The 24,008-nt window shown below is 40.6% G+C and overlaps 2 protein-coding genes across 9 annotated transcripts in view; one reads left to right on the top strand and one right to left on the bottom strand.

The window, feature by feature from the left end:
- gulp1a (GULP PTB domain containing engulfment adaptor 1a) overlaps positions 1–2,924 on the top strand; it is a 142,664-nt gene extending 139,740 nt beyond the window's left edge. For 6 of the 8 annotated variants that reach the window (XM_020462062.2, XM_031805580.1, XM_031805579.1 and 3 more), the window contains 2 exons: positions 138–232; positions 2,111–2,924. In XM_020462062.2, the coding sequence (XP_020317651.1) occupies positions 138–232; positions 2,111–2,182 (167 nt within the window). In that variant the 3' untranslated portion in view covers positions 2,183–2,924. Of the gene's footprint in view, positions 1–137; positions 233–1,183; positions 1,195–2,110 lie in introns of all 8 variants that reach the window. The other 2 variants (XM_031805578.1, XM_031805581.1) reach the window with 1 other exon arrangement.
- Positions 2,925–3,812: 888 nt separating this feature from the next.
- The window catches only part of col5a2a (collagen, type V, alpha 2a), a 59,839-nt gene continuing 39,643 nt past the window's right edge, over positions 3,813–24,008 (bottom strand). The window contains exons 6-53 of the mRNA XM_020462059.2: positions 23,099–23,191; positions 21,772–21,849; positions 21,564–21,608; positions 21,417–21,470; positions 21,006–21,059; positions 20,656–20,709; positions 20,504–20,557; positions 20,350–20,403; positions 19,980–20,024; positions 18,051–18,104; positions 17,305–17,349; positions 17,167–17,220; positions 16,847–16,945; positions 16,718–16,762; positions 16,527–16,625; positions 16,174–16,227; positions 15,870–15,977; positions 15,566–15,619; positions 15,363–15,461; positions 15,227–15,280; positions 14,835–14,933; positions 14,677–14,730; positions 14,518–14,571; positions 14,289–14,342; positions 14,078–14,131; positions 13,887–13,931; positions 13,677–13,775; positions 13,451–13,558; positions 13,119–13,172; positions 12,621–12,674; positions 12,479–12,532; positions 12,311–12,364; positions 11,771–11,878; positions 11,622–11,675; positions 11,425–11,478; positions 11,061–11,222; positions 10,629–10,736; positions 10,400–10,507; positions 9,433–9,486; positions 9,188–9,295; positions 8,909–8,962; positions 8,496–8,603; positions 8,190–8,243; positions 7,984–8,091; positions 7,514–7,814; positions 7,107–7,288; positions 6,439–6,681; positions 3,813–5,471 (exon numbers count right to left, since the gene is read on the bottom strand). Of these exons, the coding sequence (XP_020317648.1) occupies positions 5,325–5,471; positions 6,439–6,681; positions 7,107–7,288; positions 7,514–7,814; positions 7,984–8,091; positions 8,190–8,243; positions 8,496–8,603; positions 8,909–8,962; positions 9,188–9,295; positions 9,433–9,486; positions 10,400–10,507; positions 10,629–10,736; positions 11,061–11,222; positions 11,425–11,478; positions 11,622–11,675; positions 11,771–11,878; positions 12,311–12,364; positions 12,479–12,532; positions 12,621–12,674; positions 13,119–13,172; positions 13,451–13,558; positions 13,677–13,775; positions 13,887–13,931; positions 14,078–14,131; positions 14,289–14,342; positions 14,518–14,571; positions 14,677–14,730; positions 14,835–14,933; positions 15,227–15,280; positions 15,363–15,461; positions 15,566–15,619; positions 15,870–15,977; positions 16,174–16,227; positions 16,527–16,625; positions 16,718–16,762; positions 16,847–16,945; positions 17,167–17,220; positions 17,305–17,349; positions 18,051–18,104; positions 19,980–20,024; positions 20,350–20,403; positions 20,504–20,557; positions 20,656–20,709; positions 21,006–21,059; positions 21,417–21,470; positions 21,564–21,608; positions 21,772–21,849; positions 23,099–23,191 (4,032 nt within the window). The 3' untranslated portion in view covers positions 3,813–5,324. The remainder of the gene's footprint in view (positions 5,472–6,438; positions 6,682–7,106; positions 7,289–7,513; positions 7,815–7,983; positions 8,092–8,189; positions 8,244–8,495; positions 8,604–8,908; positions 8,963–9,187; positions 9,296–9,432; positions 9,487–10,399; positions 10,508–10,628; positions 10,737–11,060; positions 11,223–11,424; positions 11,479–11,621; positions 11,676–11,770; positions 11,879–12,310; positions 12,365–12,478; positions 12,533–12,620; positions 12,675–13,118; positions 13,173–13,450; positions 13,559–13,676; positions 13,776–13,886; positions 13,932–14,077; positions 14,132–14,288; positions 14,343–14,517; positions 14,572–14,676; positions 14,731–14,834; positions 14,934–15,226; positions 15,281–15,362; positions 15,462–15,565; positions 15,620–15,869; positions 15,978–16,173; positions 16,228–16,526; positions 16,626–16,717; positions 16,763–16,846; positions 16,946–17,166; positions 17,221–17,304; positions 17,350–18,050; positions 18,105–19,979; positions 20,025–20,349; positions 20,404–20,503; positions 20,558–20,655; positions 20,710–21,005; positions 21,060–21,416; positions 21,471–21,563; positions 21,609–21,771; positions 21,850–23,098; positions 23,192–24,008) is intronic.

Below are 24,008 nucleotides of genomic sequence, written 5' to 3'. Positions count from 1 at the left end.
GTTAGGGAGAAAGTGTTTTGGTTATACTATGAGAACATAAACAATGCCTACTTAATAAATAAGTGTTACCAATGAAAGCCCATTTAAACACTACTACGTTGTGGCATCTCAAAAAGTATCTCGTCTCTCCCTTACAGGTAAAGACCTTTTTGGTGCAGCACCCTTCGATCCGTTCACCTGTGGGCAAGCCGACTTCCCCCCGGATATCCAGTCCAAGCTGGACGAGATACAGGTGACTGCATGTCTGAATGATCTTAAGCTATTATAAAGGTTTGGAGAGTGGACCTCCACCCTAGTGGCGGGGCCCCTACCCTCTCAAGTTGATAAAGTAGGAGAATATAGTAGGAGGAGATATTAGGAGATATTTACGGATCCCATACAAGTTTGTAATTAAGGCACATGAAAGTTCACTTCTTCAAGTAGGCATTTCTGCAACAACAACAAAACAACCCTACTGTGAAGTAGGTACTAGCGTCATCTGCCCCCGTCGGGCAGGCGTGTTACATTTATCATTTCAATCTAATCCTCATTCACTTCTCTATATTCCTTATGGGATATACTCTAAGGATTTTGTAACATCATCCAATGGGATTTTAGGGCTTGAGTGGAATATCATTCTATATTTTAGCTATTTCAAAGCTATTGTTACAAATTATTAGTTGTCACTGATTGATTACAGATGCAAAAAAATAAAGATTTCTTGTCACGTCATCGATGCAAAACTACAACTGTTAGTAGTTGTGTTAAGGATGCACGAGTAATAATATTACATTATGTTCCCTTTTATTGAATAGGCATGTTGGGCTGTTTTTTAACACATTCTGTTGCACCACATGAATAGATACTTTTGTTAATTATTACCATAGTTGGAGCACAATTATCTGTAATTACAAATACAATGTCTGTTTGAACCGCAATGCTCCTGTTTTATTTCAAACTCTTTATTTTAACTGCAATTGCACTTTGGGAACCTAGCATCCAAATGCAAATTGCTATCTGCAAACCTTTACAATAACCTTTCTGCATGATTAACTCGTTAGGAAGTTCATGGGATGCTACTGTACTTCCAGTAGGAGGCAATAGTTTGCTAGCATGCTGCTAAGCCTCTCTTCTTTCTTCTCCTTCCTGCCTTTTTCTGTCTTAACTATCTGTTTCCATATATTTCTTGCCCCTTTTGCTGCAGCGTCAGAGATGGTTTGTACCTTTACACTATTTTGACCCATATGAGCCCTTCTTGTGGCTGCCGGTACTGTGACTGTGACCTTGTCATCGTGAATGAATGTGTTCAGTTTGACTCTGTTGTATACTCTCTGCATACAGCCACATCTTTTTGTATGGAGTTGAAGTTACATTTGCCCGTAAACAATGTGATTAATAGCATTAACCTTGTTTTAACTTGTATCAAGATGATGCATATGTGTTAAAAGCGGTTGGCTATGGAAGTTTTACTTTTCTCAGTCAGTTCTATTTTATTTGATCTTTCGTGTCAACAACAAAATATGAATAAATAACGAATCTGATCTAATACTGCGTTGGGTGTACTTGGCTGCAGCTAGTATTATCTTTGTCCATCATTTTGGAACTGAAAATGTGTGGCAAATGTGAAATTGCTTGTCAATCCGCGTCATCATATTTGTGTTACTTGTTGTCTCTGGAACATTCTAGGGTAACATAGGGTCAGATTTATTCAAAGCCCTGTTGTTATTATTTCATACAGATTCTTGTGTACTTTGTGGTTTATATATGATGTTTCTACATTTATTTAGAGGGATTTGGACCAAAGCTTCCTCAGAACTTGTCATTTCGCGGACTGCTTCTGAAAAGAACTTGGGCATTCTAGATTTCATATCCCCTAACCACTATTCTGTAGACTTTGGATGCATGCTATTTTGGATCAAACAAGAATAAAAACTTGGGGCCAGTATGACTCTAATGTACAGAGTCTTGCTTATACAGCTCCCCAAGACTCTGCATTGTCTCAAGTTTGCTGACTTTGAGAAACGTTGTTATTGATTATATCGACCACCTCCGTTTGTTATCGTTCCTCCTTTAGAGCAGGTTGACATGGGATAGATTCTTTCTAACAGCCATTCTCCCCCTTGTTTTACAGGAGGGGTTCAAAATGGGACTAACCCTAGAGGGCACTGTCTTTTCTCCTGACCCACTAGACAGTCGCTGCTGATGCCAAGTAGACATGTTGCTTTTACATACTGTTAAATCATTTGTATTAAAAGTGCCAGAATTGGGTCTAAAATTCAAGATGTCAATGTTCTTCTCATCTTGAGGTTTATATGTATTTGCATATGGTTTTAGAATAATCAAAGGTATATTCAAGTCTGATATAGAAAGCACTATTTTTCTAAGAACTCAACATGGGAAGGAGTAGTTTTGAGACCTCTTGCTTGTACAGGCAATGGTGGGTGTAAATAGTATGTGCAATGGTACACTCTGTGGCCAAATTTTCTTATGTGTAGAATCAGTTTTATTGAATATACACCACTTAGAACGACGCTGTTAGCACATTCTTATTTGTCTGTCAGACATGACTTGCTGATCATCAAGACACGTAAATGTGGTCAGTCTTGTATTAACACTCATATACCAAACTCTCAGCTTGCCCTACATTTGACATATCTTCTATGTTCTTTTTACTCAAATGTATCTTTAGTTAACTGTAATTCTCATTTATTCTGATAGTTTTGTCCGGACATCGGATTTAATAGTTTTCTTGTCTTGTTAAACATTTCGGTATGTATTGCCGTTTATTTACTTTCTTATGATATATGTCAGTATCCTCTTGCACCAGAAAGCACTTTTGGAAAACCTCTGTCCATATACAGTACTATATACTTGTTATTTTACTTTGTATGCAATATGACTTTGCTGTTAGTTATTAAAGAAAACATTACGGCATCAATTATCAACACTCAATCATTTTTTTAATGTTATACAATGATTAAACATGTGTTTTTTTGTAACTTTTTAAAATGTTATGCATTTAAAAATGTATATATTTGATATGTGAAAGTCTGCGGGATTAAGTGTGTTGGGTAACACTTTACATTCAATTTGTTACATAGTATCTTTGTAATGATATTACTAAAGTGCTATGTAACAACATATCACAATGTTACTAGTGTAAGTACAGTATTATTACAGAGGTATAAATAAAGGTTAAATTAAATAAAAAAGTAGAAGAAAAGTGCAAATGAATGTAAAGTGTTAACATGTTCTGAATTCTGAATATGTACTGGGGGTATTTCAAGCAAGGATCTCTACTGATGGATAGGCATCAAGAGGAAACAAGCCTATTTGTTTTCTTGCTAGGTGGCATCACACTGACCGTAAGTAAGACTGTTTTTGAGTCGCTTGCATACATACTTATAAGACTCGATGAGCATATCCATCTAGGACATTCTTTCCTTCACTCTTGGCAGCCTCTCAGTCACACAGTTGCCTCTGCTGGTAGTCTTATTAATTATGTATCAAGTATTTCATACTGTGTTATGCCAGCTTGATTTGAAGCTTCTGTACCCCATCAAGTGCCAAGAGCTTGGGGTGAAGAGAGTTGCTGAAGCATGAAAGACAAAGGATAGTTTCGCGTTTTGAACATTTCAGTTGGTCCTACCTTGTAAGCTTTGCCCTTTTTTGTGTGCTTACTGAAAAAAAAAAAAATTATATAGGTATAAACTGTTATAGTTGTAAGCGTCAAAGGTGAGCCGCGGAAGATATTGTTCCAGCTTCCAGCAACATTCAATACTAAAGAATGACTGATAAACAAATAAACTTTGAAATGAAAACAAGCAGACAAAATCATTTCATTATTTATTTCAGTGGATGAAACTGACTTGATTCCAAGGATAGAATATCTTATTGATCTGCCTCGGGGATGGACCTATCAGCCAACAGAATATTTACAGTTTTGAAATATTTAATAAATACTATCATTATGGTAAGTTACCTCAAACAAAGAAATCAGAATGTTGATTAAGGGGAAAAAATGCAACTAAAAAGAGATGAAGCAACAAGACAATGGACATAATACATTTATAATTACAAAGCTAAAAATATGTTCAGTCCACGTGTACTCTACCTTCAGCAATATTTAATTTATCTCTGTGCAAACAAATTACTTAGTAAATGCAGTACGGCACAGCTTTACCTAAAAGTAGAACCGTAGCTAATTAATGTGACAAGAAAAGAGCTTTGGGGATGGACAAGCTTTTTGTTTAATTTGTTGCACAGCAAAAATACATGAAGCAAATAGGCTTTTCATCTTATTGAATGTCTCAAAAGCTGCTATAAAATAAAAGTAAGAGAAAGTGGCTTAAAGGGCAACATGCAGAAAAAGTCATAGTGTAGTGTTAAAATGATCATGAATTTAAAATATAACACACTCAGTTTTAAAATGACCACAAATTCATTTAAAAAAAGGAAATTCTTCTTTCACAATCACCACACTTTTCAGGAGACACCGATTCCACCTCTCCATCTTTATTTTTAGCCGCAAACCCTATCCTGTACCGTAGCTGGGAGAGGAGCACATGGTCAACACTTACAGACAGCACCAAACCTGTGGCATCCCAGTTTGTGGCGACGAGGTAGCTAACACTGAGGAATCGACCGTCTGGTTCGATCTTTAATTTGTATTCAATGGAGTCAGTACAGAGTTGATAACTTGGATGCAGACATCAGTTGTATTAAACTCGTTCTGTTCTGGAAAGAAAAAACAACAATGTGTGCCAATGAAAGCATTTTAGCTGAATTAATTTCCTCAATAGCACCATAAATGTTCATTTGACATTGAAAACACTTTTACATACATTTTTAAAAAACAAATTATGCAACACAAGGGGTTAGGAAATCTAAGATGTGGAATTAACCATTGTAGTTATATTCTTACAGAATGAAGCTCATCTTATGAACAGCAGTTAATGACTACGTTTTTGGTAAAGCATTCATATTTGTCAAGGACTTTTGGCAGCTTTTTATCTTCGTTCCATAAAACCTAATATTGCATCAATGCACTGGATCTTTGTACCTTGGCATGATGGCAGATGAAACATGCTCATACTATATTTCTCAAGTGCAAGCAAAGTTTCTAAATGTTGCTTGCTCTTTATTTCTCCCAAACATTCATCTAATGTACACGGGGCGGAAAAGATATATAGACTACGATGGGTAAAGGTTGGAAAGGCACAATAAATATCTTGCTACGGGGCGAGAATAGTCCACCAGTACTTGTATGTACATGGCTGATCGTGTCAGCTGTCAGTTCAAGAGTCTCTGGATTCTCTTCCATGCATCCCTGTTGTTGTTGGCTTTTATAGGAAGCAAACCGGCCCAATATCGATACCAAACTCCTGATTCGAACCACCGATGTCCACAGGGGCCATATCCATGATTGGTAGTCTGGCTGTTTTCTGTGTCCTGTACTCAAACACTGTCTTGCCCCATTTGCCATTGGATTGCTTTAAAGAGAAAGAAATGACAACGGTTCATTTTAAGATCTCAGGAAGTCAGTGTTTTCAGTGAGGACCCAACCTTACCAAACAAATATGAACAAATCACGTGAAAAAAACTTGGTTTTCAGACTACCACAGATGTGTGAAGTTTCACACGTATGTTTTTCCCTCATGTGGAAACTCCCCCGCATATGAATCATTTTTTAGACTACGCTATGGATGCAAGGACTGACCATCCATCAAATCGAAATGATAGTTTTAACCGTGTTTTTAGGCTATACAGGGATTGTTTACGTTTACTTTGCCAAATCATTCCCCTGGCCCGCATTTAGCCTTTTATAGATGTGGTCACCCTAATTCCAACAGTGGAATCATTGCTACTGCAACATGTTAACACCATCTTTTCACATGTGAGAAGAATAACATTATTTCAACCCCACATGTGAATCTGTAATTCCACATGTTAAAGTGCGATTTTTAGATGTGGAGTTTTCTTACATGTTACAACTGCAAAAAAAAGTACTTTCACATGTGGAATTGCAAGTTCACATGTGAAAAACAATCACGTGGAAGATTTTCACATGTGAAAGTGTGACTTGCACATGTTTTTTAACATGTGAAAATGCAGTTACACATGTGAAAGTGAGATTTTCATGTGAATGTTTTTCACATGTACTACTGCATATCCGATTTCCACGTGAAAGATTTTAACATGTGAAACCGCAAATTTCACATGTAAAACTGCAATTTACGTGTGAGGTGAAAGCATGTTATTCTCTTCACATATGAACAGGTTGTGTTAACATGTGAACTCTAAATTTAAGCTCAACATGTGAAAGCAGCCATTTCACATGTGGAAATACAATTACACATGTGAAACTGCAAATTTGACATGCTTTTTTTGTAAGTAAAGATTGAAATGTTTCAGGAAACAAACTTAAACTGCCACAAAACACCCATAGAAAATACTCACTCCACAACTGTCCTCCACCACGGTGTATCTGAAGCGGTTGTTTCCCTCTGCCTTGAGCTCCAGGTCATTCGACCCCTTGAGGATGACTGCTTTCTTTAGGTTCCCAGTCGCCTCATCCTTGTAGCCCACTGTGTTCTTGCAGTGGTAGGTGATGGTCTGAGAAGCCTCTTTGGAGAGCAGACGGATGAATGTCATCTGGACGGTGACCGAGTTGGCAGGTTGATCTTTGTTACCATAGGTGAACTGCAAAAACACAAAAAGAGAAAACAAAAAACAGCGGCAAATGATGAACTCACTTTTCAGATACATTTCAATATGATGTAATCAGCAGTTATCGGTCATGTCGTAGTTATGTACATGTGTCACATTTACATAGCAAATATTATCTGTGATTGTCAAATGTGTGTCCATTGCTAGATTTAGTCTTCAGACTTGCTTTACAAAGAAAGTATTTTTCCTCAGCAATACTGCACTACCATATCAAATATTTTATCCCATAATTTTGGTGGAATGCATGGAAGCAGAATTCCCGCAGACTTCCGAAATTAAACCACTGAAGGGGAACATTTTGAATACCCAGTGATCCAACAGGTCCCAGAGCAGTTTCCTTTCTAATTAGAACGCTAATCACAGTAATAAATTATTATTGTGGTGAAAAATGGTCTTACTTGTGTTCCTCTATTGATATCAGCTCCAAACCACACAGGCTTCTTCCTTGAGGTGCTCCACCATACTTTCTTAGGTATGCTGGCGGGGTTGGCTGAGATGCAAGTCTCTCCCGTCTCCATATTACAATCTACTTTGATAGCATCCTCTGAGCTTCCTTGGTTTGGATCGACCCAGTATTCACCTGGAATAGAGAAAGAGAATATTGTCCCATCTGCCCTGGTCTATTGACTTCTTTTACCAAAGAGATGTTTCTAATGTGATTTAGGCATCCTTAGGGGTATAAGTTTTGCCAAAATACACACCACCCCACATCACATGAAGCAATGGCTGCATGATAAGACATGGTCTGAATACTGAAAAAACACCTCATTGATGGACTTCCCTTTGCCTCATGGAAACAACTCACCGCTCTTCTTCAGTGGGTAGCACTGCTTCAAGTCCTCACAGGTCCTAGCCGGGTGCTTCCTGCTGCCGTCTGGGCTTTTCATGCTGTCGATCTGGCTGCTGAGGGCCTTCAGAGTGGCCTGAACACCTGGGTCCAGCTGTTGAGTGGCATTGCTGTTGGGCAAGGCCTCATCCTCATTGAACTCTGGAGGAGGGGGGCCAGCATCATAGTCGTGCATGCCGCCAAATAGGTCATCCATGGCAGCTGTGGGTGGTCCGGGAGGCCCGGGAGGACCATTGGGACCAGGCTCTCCGGGAGGTCCCTGCAAACCAAAGAGTTATGGTAAATAGAGAGTAATTACAAGGTGTGAACAAATGAAGTGTTTTGACATTATGTGCCAAATGTTAATGACGTTTGTACTGACTTCCTAGGAAATGTCCATATCAGTTGTCCATGTAGGTGAAATGATTTTGAAGTGGAAATTTACATGCCTCAGGTCCGATTTCGCCACTAATTCCACGGGTTCCAGGAGGTCCCATTGGTCCAGGTTGTCCGATGTACCCTTCTTTTCCTGGGGGTCCAACTGGTCCAGGGGGTCCCTATTATATCATACCATGATAAAGATCCATTATAATGAAACAAATACATTATGGTTGACAACATGGACCATAATTTAACAGTCTGATATGATACCTACTCTTTGACCACTTGGTCCGATGATTCCTGATACTCCCTGCTCTCCTGTTGTACCCTAAAAATAAATGAGTAAATAATGAATATTGAGATTGATATCAACTTAAAAGGGTACACATACACTCATTGTTCAAAACATTAAGGACACCAGCTCTTTCCATGACATAGACTGACCAGGTGAATCCAGGTGAAAGCTATTGTGCAACTCGATATTAGTCCTTAATGTTTTGTACACTCACTGTATATAAGTTCTACTCAAGTAAAGATCAGTATTTATTTATAGTATTTATATAAGTAAAATTTGACATACAGGTGGTCCAGGTAGACCCTGCAAACCGGTGAAACCTCTGTGTCCTTTCTGTCCTCTATCTCCATGGTCTCCGAGGTCACCCTTATCACCCCTTGGTCCTTGTGGTCCCTGTTGTTTCGAAAGACACCATGCAAACACATTTTATGGGACGTCCAATGAAAAACGAGAAAGCTAATTTCTGTTTGTGGTTACATGTCACCATACAAATATGCAAATGAGCAGTTCTCACACGAGTCAAGCCTAATGCTTTAGTAGTCAAAACCACAGCGTGCTGTGTTATCATTTCTGTGACGGCTCATTTCTATTGGATATTGAATATGTTTGAACATAAAAAAACATTTATTGGTGGTTTAGGCATTAAAGTAAAATGAAATGTTAACCTTTATTCATGTATATGTTTATGATGGTCTTACCGTTAACCCTCTCTTTCCTGCTGAACCGGGTGGACCGTTTGGTCCTCTGGAACCCTGTGTATGAATAGGATACCAACATGAGTTAATTAGATATATATTTTTTTAAATGTTTATTTAACCTTTATTTAACTAGTCAAGCCAGTTAAGAACAAATTCTTATTTACAATGACAGCCTTATGACTGTATATAAGGAACATGTACACATTGTCAGGACCCTTTTCTTTTCCCATCTTATCTAATCTTGGGATTCTCATGTATTGACAAGGAAATATTACGTACAGCGTCTCCTCTCTTTCCAGAACCACCGGTGGCACCGACTGGACCTGGAGTTCCTGGTTGTCCTGGGGTCCCAACCAGACCCTCTGGACCATGGTCACCTCGATCTCCCTGTTGAAATCATCGAAATCAGAACCATAAAATGTATATGCTACAGAAGGTTGTAAGGCATTTGTCTTGCTGTTTCAATACGGTTGGTCAAGCACAATAAACAATATGAGACATTCTGGACACAGTGTTGCACCTACCCTTTGACCAATGACTCCATCTTTGCCTGGCGGCCCATCAGATCCAGCAGGACCCTGGAGGAAAACAACGTATTGTGAATAACTACTGTAATCTGTACGAAATATGTGAGGGATAATCAAGGAGGGGCTATGCGTTCTATGGAAAATAATGAATGACGTAGAAGGTGTGTTCCATGGCGCGCTGGCGGACTGGAACAACCTTCCATGGAGTTGCATTGTTTTGATTATCCCTTTTATACCATGGCTATAATTTAACATATTTGCCGCTAGAAATATGTCCATTTTCATGTAGAAATGTGAACATCCACTAAAGCAGATAGCAAATGTACTATATTTTTCTACAGTGGTTGCCTTGGTAACCAAACAAACATACTTGCTAGATTAGCTAACTAAACCATCAGTCCTCGCATGCTATGATGAAAATCGAATTCAACAATGCCAATAATGTTTTAAATTCGACTTTTTGTTTTCAAAAGTAGCTCAAATAGAAAATGTAAGAATGAACTATAGCCATTGAATTCTACCGTGCTGATATACCGTGCGTTATAGGGAATTATGAACTGGGTGGTTCGAGCCCTGAATGCTGATTGGCAGACAGCCATGGTATATCACACCATATACCACGCGTATGACAAAACATTTATTTTTACTGCTCTAATTACGTTGGTAAGCAGTTTATAATAGCAATAAGGCACCTCAGGTGTTTGTGGTATATGGCCTCAGGGGTTTGTGGTATACTCCGCGTTGTGTCGTGCATAAGAACAGCCCTTAGCTGTGGTATATTGGCCATATACCACACCCCCTTGTGCCTTATTGCTTAAATAATTCACTCTCTAGAATTCCCTTTTAGCCAATCAGAAACTAGTATTCGACAATGTCATGGTATAAACTCTCTTACTGCTAGCAACAAGAGGACAAATAGTGAAGTGAAAAGTTTTGGCGAAAAAAAATGTAAGGGGGAACTTACATTGGGACCAGGATCACCACGAGGTCCGTTGGCACCAGGAGAACCGATCGGGCCAGTGGGGCCTTTGTCTCCCCCAGGTCCTGCAGTCCCCTGTTTTCCTGGAGGACCCTACAAACACCACAGGGACAATGGAATCATGAGGAGCACTGTGTAACATGCAATGTGGACGCAGCTCAGATTGCGGACACATTAGTGGGATTCAAACAAATGTGTAGAAATCAGAACATACTGCTGGTCCTGGAAGTCCCAGCATTCCACGCTCTCCCCTCTGACCAGGAAGACCCACAATGCCTCTCTGTCCTGTTGTTCCGGCTGGACCTGGAGGTCCATCAGGACCCTGTGGAAACAAATCCAGTTGATATTGTCTAGATATTGCCATGTAACAGGGTTGTGGTCAATCCAATTCAACAAGACTCAAACTCCAAATTCAGTTCTGTTCATGAATTGGATGATTCCTGATATTTTTGTTTAGGTTTTTAGATAAACTATTATACAGCAATGTGTTTCTGCACAAACAATTCCTGAGGTGTACTTTTATGTTCTAACCTGACATGAACACATCCGATTCAACTTATCAAGGACTTGGTGATGTGCAGCCCTTGGGATTCTCCCAGGAACGGATTGAGAAACATTGTTATTCAGCAAAACGTAATAGTTTTACCGTGGGTCCGTCTTCCCCAGAGTCTCCTTTGTCTCCTGAGCCCCCAGCTGGTCCTGGGGGGCCTCTTTCTCCTTGTCTTCCAGGGGATCCATTCTCTCCACGAAGGCCAGGAGGACCCTCTTTCCCAGGGGAACCAAGGGGTCCAGCCTCTCCAACTGGACCCTGTTACAACGAGAATGTTGTTTTGTTACTGTTGTTGTTGTTCTTTATCTCTGAGAACAATGTGAAGTGTGTAAGTAATGGGTGATCAGTGGTTATAATTTTTGTATTCAATAGCGAGTGGCATATTGAAATGATAGCGGGTGGCTACTTCCAAATTGATACATTAACCAATAGAACCAATAGTGGTTTGATGATGACTTACAGTTGAGCCTGGTGGTCCAACCCTGCCTGCAGATCCAGGGAAACCAGTGGGGCCCTAAGAGTGAAAAGATGAGAAGATCTACATGGTTCCTATTTATTACATGGTTATATACTATCTGTACCACATGTGTCAATACCTGGGCACAATCCTGTCACAGTCCCAAGAGGCTTTAGTCATAATTCATAACATGAACTTACAGGTGCACCCTGGGTTCCTCTTCCACCCTTCAGTCCAGCCACACCGACAATACCCTGCGGAGAGATGAAGATTGCTGAATGAGATAGTTCCTCCTGTTTAGTCTGTTGTCTGATAATGTAGCACAAGATAATGTCGCGTGTTAACTCACAGGAGGTCCATGGGATCCAGCCAAGCCCTGAGGCCCTGGAGAACCAGCATCACCCTTCTGACCAGGCTCTCCAGGCTCCCCCTTGACTCCTGGTTGACCATCGGGTCCCTTTATAAGGACAATAACACAAGAAGCCTGAGAGCTGGCAACAGCCCAAATTCACTACTTTTCTTACTAGAAAGCACAAAAGGAGGTCTAAGAATATGAGATTATGAAAAGCATTATAGAAATTTTACAAATTATTATTATAACATGATACAGTATATTGAATGCAGTACAGATGTAGGATCTTAATTTGAGCCACTTTTCTACAGCAGGAAAATAATCCTGCAGCAACAGGAAATGTGATAATTATGTGTGTTATAATTCGTTTTTGTAGGGGTTGATACATTTTTCATAAGGGAACATTTATCGCAGGAAGGTTCTCCTGCAACAGGGTGCTCAAATTAATATCCTACATCTGCATGACATGAATTGTTATGATCACTATGACTCCGTTTGTCGTCTCATAGGCATGGGTTACAGAAAAGAATGACTTACGGGTGGTCCACCAAACCCAACGGGCCCAATAGGACCAGGTTCACCACGGGGTCCCTGGTGGAACAGAATATAAATAGAGCATTACAATGCCATAATACCTGATATGATCGTTTCAAGGTAAATGTGTCATTGTATGCTTTAATACTCAATGTCCAGTTGTCCACTCACAGGCATAGCTCTTGATCCATGAGGCCCGGGAGGACCTTTAGGTCCAGCTTCTCCCTGCAATTACAACAAGTTTTAGTTCTACTGTAACAACAAAAGATAAACTAACTAATAATTTTTAGCTTTTGGCAAACTACGTCTTTACCTTTTCACCGCTAGGTCCATTGGGTCCGGGTGGGCCAAGAGGACCAGGAAGACCCTGAGGTGAGAAAACATATTTTTAGGGGAAATACATCCATACCTTTTTTGACTCGTGCAATGAATTGAGCAGACAATTGTTTCTCTGACAGAATATGCAGCAACATGTTTCCAAACTGACTTTTACTGTAACACTCCCCTGTAGAATAACTCATCCAAGAAGTGTCTTCTTTTTTATTTATTTTTTTACAACCCTTAAGTACAGATAACTTATCCTGTTCTGACATAATCACTGCATGCCAGCAGTGCTTGATCTGTATGCACAAGCTTGGTGAGAACCTGGGGCAAGCACTTTTCAAACGAGACAAATCTGCTTTCTGTCTTCACATGATCAAGACACAAAACTATTTGTCTTAGGCCAGAATAAGAAACCAGAATAAGAAATTACAAAATGTATGTTAGTGTTACATTGAAGTGAAAGAAGTCACGTGTAAATTTGACTCACTCTTGCGCCATCATTTCCAGGTGTACCTTCTGATCCCTTCTCTCCACCAGACCCCTAAATGATGGAGAATGTCACATGTCAAAATCCGACAGTTAATAGTATTTATTGTGTTCTCATATATATATATATATATGCAATTGTTTACTTCAACCCCCATTAGCTACTTGTTATTTTAACAATAGCTACTTCTTGGGGTCCACACAAAAGAAACTGTAGAAAACAATCATACAAATACAGCAAGATGGAAACAAAGACACTGAGATATATATATACATCATCTCCCATGGATATGATAGGATGAGAAGCTGATGATGCAGTGTGTGAATACTTACTCTGTCGCCTTTAGGCCCAGGAGAACCAGAGATCCCTCGCTCGCCAGGCATCCCCTGAAGACCAGGAGGGCCTAGGTCACCAAGACTACCAGTGGGACCAGGACTACCCTTTGGAGGAAAAAAAGCAATGGGTTCATATTCATATTTTCAGACAAAAAAATCCAATACACATAACCCTCCATAGTGGCTCCATATTACTATATCTCTATACATGGACAACAAATACCTTTGGTCCATCGGGTCCTGGTGCTCCTGGGATTCCCTTGGCTCCAGCCAAACCGAGAGGTCCGAGTTCTCCTCTCTCCCCTGGGATTCCACGCTCTCCCTGTTAGGCACAAAATGTCTGTCAGTCATGCTGTGTCTACTGCAATACTACATTGTATATATGTGCAATATATTTCAATATATATTGATATTAGTAAATTGATCAATGTACCCTTGGTCCAATCTGGCCAACAGCACCTCCTTCTCCAGGGATACCCTAAACAAGATAAAGAAATTCATACTCCATCGTCATGATGTCACAAATTAGTATTGCATCCCATGAAATAGAGGATCTACAGTATTTATCTCATTAGATATTTACTTCACCTAAATTCAAACAATGCAAGTGTTCATGAAACTCACCAGATCACCTGGTTTTCCTGACTCTCCAGGAGGGCCTGGGGGTCCAGGTAATCCCTAATACACAAAAGCATATACACTTTAGATGACGACAACAGGGCCCAGTTGATTCAATCATCCCTTATGAGTTACAATCTTTGTTGCCACTTTCAGTGATCAACTGCTGCTTGTGAACAACATCCATGCATCTATGACAAAATCCAGAATAACCTACCTGGAAACCATTCACTCCAGGTGGTCCCTGTTCTCCTCTTTCACCTGCAACGCCCTTCAGACAAAAAGAGAATCAACATTTGTTGAAGAGTATGTTATGAGAGAGTATACTTTACAAATCAGATGTGCAGTGGCGTTGCATAATATTGACTGATAGGAAAATGCTGTACCAAAATGTTTAGTACGAGATATCAGTCATAACGACAATCAGAGAAAAACTGTTGACTTACCGAAGGGCCAGCGGGACCGGCCGGGCCAACTTCCCCCTCTTTCCCAGGAGGACCCTAGAAAGGAAGTCATCATTAGTAAACGTCCTCATGAACACAATTTTCCCCATAAACACGTATGAGGTCAGAGGTAATTTAGTGCTCATTGACATCCGTACTCACTCTTTGTCCTGCCACTCCCAGAGATCCTTGTTCGCCTGTCTTCCCTGGGTCTCCCTATGATTTGAAAAGACAAGAAGTCATTCAAGTAATCATGAGGAGAAAGGAAAAGTTTGATAGCAAGATATCTTGAGAATGTTAGAACTTCCAAGGTTCCTTACGTTAAAGCCCTTTGGTCCAGGTGTTCCCATGGTTCCTGCAGGACCTCTGGTTCCAATCGACCCTGCTGGTCCTGGGCGGCCATCTTCTCCCGCTGGACCCTTCAGACAGAGGGCACGAAAACAACTCTTACCTCTGGCTGTTCATTCAGTGTTATGACTACTGATACTAATGGTCAAACCTCGAAAAGAGGTAATCTCCGGTCATTGATCACCTGACAAATAGCCTGTCGGTCTAAGCCTTGTTTGTGTATCACTGAAAGCATGAATTTTTAAGAACACTTGCTGGAGAGGTGGCAATCACTGAGTGCATTACCTTTTTCTCTACAGTTGTTCTTTTTTGTTCAGCTCTGACCTAAATTGGATGTGTGTAAACACTCTTTTGTCAACCTTACCAGTGGTCCGGGTTTGCCCTCTGCTCCCTGGACTCCTGGAGTGCCAGTCAGACCCTACAAAACAACAGACAAAATGATGAGCCTCAGAAACAAAGACAACAATCTTGGAAAGCTTTTCATGATATCTTCACATTACCCGTGCGCCTGGGAGGCCAGGTTCGCCAGTGCGCCCGGGATCCCCTCCGGAACCTTTAGGCCCAGATATGCCAGAAGGTCCACGATCTCCTTGAGCACCCTTCAGGAGGAACATATTAGTGAATTAGGTTCGGGCTGGGGCTCCTGTCCTAAGAATCCAGTCTAATGACCACCGATGTAGCTGTAATAGATCTCTGTCTGTACCTTAGGCCCAGGTAATCCATCAGCACCAGGGAAACCTCTGTTACCAGGAGACCCCTGCAATACAAATGCCCATCCATATATGAAATGAAGACACATACGATACACCAAGATTACATCTATGACACAATATATTTTCTGCACAGGTTTGAGGATATCAATGTCAGCTAAATCAATTGGATTATGAAGTGGGATAAATTTGAGATGGACGACTGAAATCCATCCTGAGGAGTCTTAAGTTACAGTCACTGACCTAAATCCTAATCATCTAGAAGTGTTCAGTAATAGAGGCCAACGGTAGACTCACCCTCTCACCAACAGGACCAGGTGGTCCTAGTGAGCCAGAGTCACCCCGAGTTCCTCTCTTTCCCTCCTCTCCCTGCGGCCCGATTACTCCTTGGGAACCAGGGGGACCCTTTGAATCAAAACAAACTATATTTAACATTTGTTTAACCATCTCAATACACTTTGCTCCAATTATGACAGTGTCTGAATTTCATTCAATGGGAAATAATGAGTGTGTAGACATCCAAGTATTGTACAATATAACACATAATAGTATTAATATTGTACATATGCTCTGTGAATGGTCACATATTATTTGGGCTTACAGGTTCTCCTTTGGGTCCTGCCTCTCCTTTGTACCCAGGTATACCAACATCTCCCTGAAAAAAAGACGAGAGCCATAAATATACTGTATCACTATAGTAACATTTTTTTCTGCACCTGAGATAATGTATAATGTATCATAAAATGAAAATCAATATTACCATCTTGTCAATCAGTCAAACAACTGTTCTGCAGTAATGGTACATTAGTTAGGTGATCTGGGCCATATTATCTGTGCTTTGCTAAAGTCATGCATGCATGTCATAACATTGACCGTGTCTGTATACATCTATATGGTACATGAATGAATGGATCTCCCATGACTTCTATCCAAAGTAAACGGATGCCACATTACCAGTTGACCTTTGATCCCAGGCTGTCCAGTGCTTCCCTGAGGTCCGGGTGGACCATGGGGGCCGAGGTGACCCCCGGGACCCTGCACACCCATAGTACCCTACAAAACAACAAGAATATCTCTCAATAGACATCAATCTTTATCGTATGAATCTATTATGTGATAATACAATTATTTTATAATATACGTACCACTGGACCCTTAGTACCTGGCCCCCCGTCTGTTCCCGAAGGACCCTAAATATAGCAAATATATCATGTTAAAAGTACAGCACAATGATGTTTAACAAAGAGAGTAGGTGTTATAAATAAGACCCTTACTTGTTGGCCAGTAGATCCTGCCCTGCCTTGGTGTCCTGTCTCGCCTCTCTGTCCCTGTTGCCCCTCGGGCCCCCGCACTCCTGTGGCACCAGGTTGGCCCTGGAGAATAGAAACAGAAATCCTCATGAGTCCATTTTATGTACATACAGTAGTCCTACATTACCTTATTAGTTAGCTATATACTGTATGTTATTAGGTTACATTTACAACATATTGCATACACTGCTACATATACAGCCTCCGAAGTTACTATTTAAATCACATTGATTTGAACATGTATTGAATACCTAATGTTCTACTTGATAGTCTACAGTACTTGCCTTCATTCCTGGAATTCCTGGATAACCTGGGGGACCATTGATACCTAATGGACCCTGCAAGTATAATACCAGAAAATTGAATTTGAACGAATAGCTCAAATGCTGTATTATATTAGTAGCAACTGCAGGCCAACTTACCATCGGACCAGATTTACCAATGTTCCCAGGAGGACCTTTCATTCCCTACAATAAAAAAAATTACAAAAAAATTGGATTCACACATAATACAATCTACAATCACAATTCTTGTAAAGACATGCATCAGACATTTGTATCATGTACACTTGTCAAATACATAAAATAGATTTGAAAAAATAATTGAGGACTTGCAATGGTGTGAGTGGATGTAACAATATCTTGTTATCTGGAGTCATTACATTTATACTCTTGTATATAAAAATGAGCAATACAATTGAAAATGATATTAACTTAAGATCTAAGTAACATAATTTTAAAAAATCCCCATCAAAATCCGACAGTTTAAGCTAGAGATATTTTTTGCATGGGCTGCGTCTCAAGGATCCACCTCATCCACCTATGTCGGCCCTCTGCATCTGCTTTGGAAGGTGGTCGAGCTAAAGTGGTGTTTGTCAGACCATGAGACATCCCGAAAATTGGTATTCTCACTAAAACGTCTGTGGCGTCCCAACAGACCACTCTATAGATGAGACTCTCACAAACACAATGGTGTTCTTCATTTTGCTCTACGACCCCACAAGCCCTACGGGACTTGCCTAAAGTCTGTAACACTGATGTGCCAGCTTCTGTCTGTAGCGTCCGAACCGTTTGGGCTATGACCTGAAATAAACCCACTGTCAAGAGAGGAAACTCTCACGAACAAGATGGCGTTAACCCCCCCCAACTTTAAGTGTTCTCATTCTTACCGGCACTCCATTTGCTCCTAAGCGACCTCTCTCCCCAGGCATGCCTCTAGGGCCCTAAAAGGAGCAATTAATCATGATTACTTTTAGTGTGGCAGAGCAATAAACATATGAATGTATTGACAAAATTACCATTAAGAAATAAACATATAAATGTAAGGAAAAAGTACAAGTTGAAAATAGGTGTTAAATGGCAGAGAGTTGATAAACTAGGACTAGTCCTGCAAATACCAAAAGATGCTGCAAACAGACCTATGTTGTTATTCTACTTTTATTTCTAAGGTGGATCAACTGAGACCAACGTCTCATTTGCAGTAGAGCCTGTTTTCAATACAAAGGAAAAAAACACACATACAGTGCATTGGGAAAGTATTCAGACCCCTTGACTTTTTCCACTGTTTTTACATTACAGACTTACTCTAAAATTGATTACATTTTTCTTCTCATCAATCTACACCCAGTACCCCATAATGACAAAGCAAAAACAGGTTTTTGTTTCTACAACTTGACCAGGCCATGAGGTCGAAGGAATTGTTCGTAGAGCTCCTAGACAGGATTGTGTCAAGGCACAGATCTGGGGAAGGGTACCAAAAAATGTCTCCAGCATTGAAGGTCCCCAAGAACACTGTGGCCTCCATCATTCATGAATGGAAGAAGTTTGGAACCACAAGACTCTTCCTAGAGCTGGCCGCCCGGCCAAACTGAGCAATCGGGGGAGAAGAGCCTTGGTCAGTGAGGTGACCAAGTACCCGATGTTCGCTCTGAAAGAGCTCCAGAGTTCTTCTGTGGAGATGGGAGAACCTTCCAGGACAACCTTCTCTGCAGCACTCCACCAATCAGGCCTTTATGGTAGAGTGGCCAGACAGAAGCCACTCCTCAATAACAGGCACATCACAGCCTTTTGGAGTTTGCCAAAAGGCACCTAAAGGCTCTCAGACCACGAGAAACAAGATTATCTGGTCTGATGAAACCAAGATTGAACTCTTTGGCCTGAATGCCAAGCTTCACGTCTGGAGGAAACCTGGCACCATCCCTACGGTGAAGCATGGTGGTGGCAGCATCATGCTGTGGGTATGTTTTTCAGTGGCAGGGACTGGGAGACCCTTCAGGATAGAGGGAACGATGAATGGAGCAAAGTACAGAGAGATCCTTGGTGAAAACCTGCCCCAGAGCGCTCAGGACCTCAGACTGGGGTGAAGGTTCACCTTCCAACAGGACAACAACCCTAAGCACACAGTCAAGACAATGCAGACAGGAGTGGATTCGGGACAAGTCTCTGAATGTCCTTGAGTGGACCAGCCAGAGCCCGGACTTAAATCCGATCGAACATCTCTGGAGAGACCTGAAAATAGTTGTGCAGCAATGCTCCCCATCCAACCTGACAAAGCATGAGAGGATCTGCAGAGAAGAATGGGAGAAACTCCCCAAATACAGGTGTGCCAAGCTTGCAGCGTTATACCCAAGAAGACTTGAGGCTTTAATCGCTGCCAAACGTGTTTCAACAAAGTACTGAGTAAAGGGTCTGAATACTTAGGTAAATGTCATATTCAATTTGTTCATTTTTAATACATTAAGCACATTGCACTGTTTATTTTAGACAGCCAAAATAAATCTAACCAAAGGTAATGTACAGTACAGGAATGGCTCCTCATCATGGGCTGCATCCATATAGTGCCTTCCAATGCTTGTCTCCTTTCATTCTTCACTACACTATGAAGAATCTAGACTGGTCAAAGCTAACACTAGGTAGGCATCCACCATTTTGCTTTAACCTATCATATATTTTGTGAACTGTGCAGACGGAGAGGAGTCTTCCAATGAACCAATAGATCCTTAACAATAAAACATCACAATAAGGTTCAGTGGGTTTTGTCAGTGACTGCATAAGTTGCTAGTACACAATACTGTATATTTAAAATATTTTCCACTTACCATAGGGCCAGGTGTGCCAATCGGACCCGTGGGACCCAATGCACCCTAAGAGATCAATTACAAAAACATTGCATTCATCAATACATGCCTTTCAAAACTTTACAGTATTCATATACTTAATATATACTGAACAAAAATATAAACACAACATGTAAAGTGTTGGTCCCATGTTTCATGAGATAAAATAAAAGATCCCAGAAATGTTCCATATGCACAAAAAGCTTCGGTTTTGTGTATATTATACACTCATCTATATCATATCTATATGAATATCACTGACATATCATGACAAGAAATGACTATGATGTCAATATGAATCATAAAAACATAGTGAGCGAGTTATGGATATAACATCGTATAGGGGCTGTACCTTGGATCCTACAGTTCCAGTTTCACCTCTTAGACCAATTGGACCTGTGTGACCCTGAAACAACAAAGTGTATTTCTCCATTAGTGGACAATAATGGCGTGACACATGAGTTCACAGTGAGGTTCTTTGAATGTTTGTTGGGGGTCATACTTACTCTATGGCCTTTCAATCCGGGAGGCCCAGGTGTCCCTGGAAATCCTCGAGCTCCCTGAAATACATGGTATTTTAGTACAGTGTCAATACAGTATTCCAGTCATTTTAGTCATACTTTCAAGTTTAACACTTCCGTTGTTATATATAACTTACCGCTGATCCAGGGAATCCCATCTCTCCAGAATTTCCTGATTTTCCTCCTTCTCCCTAGGATGACGTCATAATAAGTTAGTAACATGGCCATTTGCTATGTATAAAGTATGATGTTTCTTACACATCATACTTGAGACCACACAAGTCGTGTTCATTCCAAATGGTCCTGGTTAGTACACTTCCTATCTAGCATGTTCACGTCTTTCGAGATGGTTTCTGTTGGGAAGCATTTCCCACAACACAACAGACTCGTGAGGCAGACGACATTACCACGAGCCCACTAAAACCATGTCTTTGATACGCAGGGTGGCGCCAGTACTTTGGCTGAACAGAGATGAGCGTTTACTCACGTCTTCACCCGGCTTTCCCGGTGGCCCTTCAGGTCCCCTTTGTCCAGATGTACCCTGCAACAGAAGATAATTATAAGACCTTGAATAAAGGGGTTATACATGCTTATGACAAGCCCTACAATGCACTAGAACTGCATCATAATTTATTATACCTGTCTGCTTTATGAAAAGTGTGACCAGGAGATGAAATGGTCAACATAAACAGTTGCTCAGAAATTGTGTCCACGACAATGTATGCCTTCTGACATTCTACAATCTGTCAGTTGTGTGTTGTTTGAGAAGATGAATGTGACTACTGTGGTGCCAACATGATTCAAGGTGTTATTCTCATAGACACGTTGTTGAGAATTGTTGCAACAAACAGGGAACACCTGACTAGAAACATGACATGTGACAAGGAGAATGTCATACCATGTGACCTGGATCACCGACTTCCCCAGGGGGTCCTTGTGGTCCAGCATGGCCCTGAGAGAGAGAGTGAGCGAGAGAGGTTGGTGAACGGCTAACTCCAAATAAAGTTGTTTGAAATGATTTCTTCATGGGTTGCTTTTAACTTACAGGGTTTCCATTTGGCCCAGGAGGTCCTCTTGCTCCTGCTTCCCCCTAAAACACAGATAACATCATTGCACACACAATCATTACTTTTAAAAAGTATGGCCCCACAGACTCAATATTTGATACATCACAAAAGTTGAATTATCCAAGCCATAGCAAAGAAATATGACACGAGACTTCTGTGACCCAAGATAGTATCACTGCTTCTTACACTAGTTCCTGGCACCATGGCCGTTTGGCCGGCAGATTTCTCATCCCCAAAGCCTCCAGCCATCTGAGCTCCCAGTCCCTGGAGAAACAGAACAGTGATTTAGAGTATTGGAAATGCGTTCTGCAACTCAGAGAACACTCAGCATCTCAATGGGACAGCTAACAGCCAGGGGTGCTGTCCTGTCCCCATACTTTGTTTCTCAATAGGCCAGATAATGTCCAGATAATCAATCTGCTAATGTTTTATGGTTAGGGTCGTTCATGCCCCCCCCGATCCCATTATCACCTCCCCCCACCCCACTCCTCTACTTCACGCCTCGTATCAACTGCTCCCTCATTAGTCAGGTGAAGCTTCCTGCCATCCAGGACCTCTATACTAGGCGGTGTCAGAGGAAAGCCCTAACAATTGTCAAAAACTCCAGCCACCCTAGTCATAGACTGTTCTCTCTCCTACCGCATAGCGAGCGGTACCGGAGCACCAAGTCTAGGTCCAAAAGGCTTCTTAACAGCTTCTACCCCAAAGCCATTAGATATCTGAACTGCTAATGAAATGGCTACCCAGACTATTTGTATCCCCCCGTTACACTGCTGCCAGTCTCTGTTTATTATCTATGCATAGTCTCTACCTACATGTACATATTACCTCAATTACCTTGACTAACCGGTGCCCCCGCACATTGACTCTGTACCGGTATCCTCTGTATATAGCCTCACTACTGTTATTTTAATGCTGCTCTTTAATTATTAGTTATTATCAATTTTTTACTTAACACTTCTTTTTCTTAAAACTGCATTGTTGGTTAAGCATTGTAAGTAAGCATTTCACTGTAAGGTGTTGTATTCTGCACATGTGACAAATAAACATTTGATTTGATGCAGTCAGTCTCTCCTCAACTCTTAGCCAATAGAGACTGTCATGCATTGTATTTATATTAGCCCTCTGATTACAATGAAGAGCAAGACGTCTGGTTCAAACAAGGACATTTCTAAGTGACCCCAAACTTTTGAACGGTAGTGTATATTTAAGCAATAAGGCACGAGGGGGTGTGGTACATGGCCAATATACCACAGCTAAAGGCTGTTCTTATGCATAACACAATGTGGAGTGCCTGGATATACCCCTTAGCGGTGGTATTTTGGCCATATACCACGAACCCCAGTGCCTTATTGCTATTATAAACTGGTTAGAAACGTAATTGAGCAGTAAAAATAAATATGTTCTCATACCCGTGTAATATCACAGCTGTCAGCCAATCAGCATTCAGAGCCACCCAGTTTCTAATTCACATTATACATTGTTTATGAGGGGTGGGTATTGTAGTACTTACCCCTGGTGGACCCTGGTTTCCTGCAGGTCCGGGTTCTCCTGGATTTCCAGGCACACCAGGCTCTCCGTCATATCCTGCTGCTCCACGTAGCCCCTTCAATTAGATAATGTCATGTTAATATAAACAGGACAAAGCAATGCATTACAGGTTCATACGGTGTCATTCATTATGTGCCAAATCATAACTTGATGTGCGACCTACATTTCTGCTCAAACCATGTATTGATGTCAGTGACACTTGAGTCACGGATCTCCATTTAGGTTTAGTAATATATGTGTAGACATTCATATTGCCTTCTGGTTCTAAAGCATGTTTTCTAGTTGATATGCAATGACAGTGGATGATGAAAATGGCCACAAATGAGAGAGAAAAAATTATTACAGTGTATGCTTGACAAAACGGATAAATTGAATCAAGGGTGTTAAACATAATATGAGAGGCAGACCAGCAACATATGTCATAAATCATAAAGACTAATGTTGTTCTGCTAAATAAGATTCTGCTTAATGTATGCCCTCTAAATGATCAGCATTTCAATGAGGGAAGCATATAAATGCATAATTTATTATTTTGTCGTGTACTGAATTTAAACAAAATACATACGTTTGCGGAATGGGTCTATCGGAATGTTTTCTAATGCTAATAATGCTAATGTATTGTCCATTTTTGTTTGCGCAATCTCTTGATCATCAAGACGTAATTCATCAAAGAGACAAATCTCCAGAAAGTGCACAGCACATCAATTTGAACTATCTTCAAGTCATGTAGTCTCCATTATCTTTGAAGACATTGTATTATATTTAAGCATGACAATAAAAGCCATTAATAAATTAATCCATCTAATTAGATTATAGTTATCACATAAAGTAGTTGCTTCTTTGAAATATCCTAATTCAATAGTGACTAAGAA

This window comes from Oncorhynchus kisutch, linkage group LG26, assembly GCF_002021735.2.
Source record: "Oncorhynchus kisutch isolate 150728-3 linkage group LG26, Okis_V2, whole genome shotgun sequence".
Lineage (NCBI taxonomy): Eukaryota > Metazoa > Chordata > Actinopteri > Salmoniformes > Salmonidae > Oncorhynchus > Oncorhynchus kisutch.
This window is presented reverse-complemented; position numbering and strand designations above follow the sequence as displayed.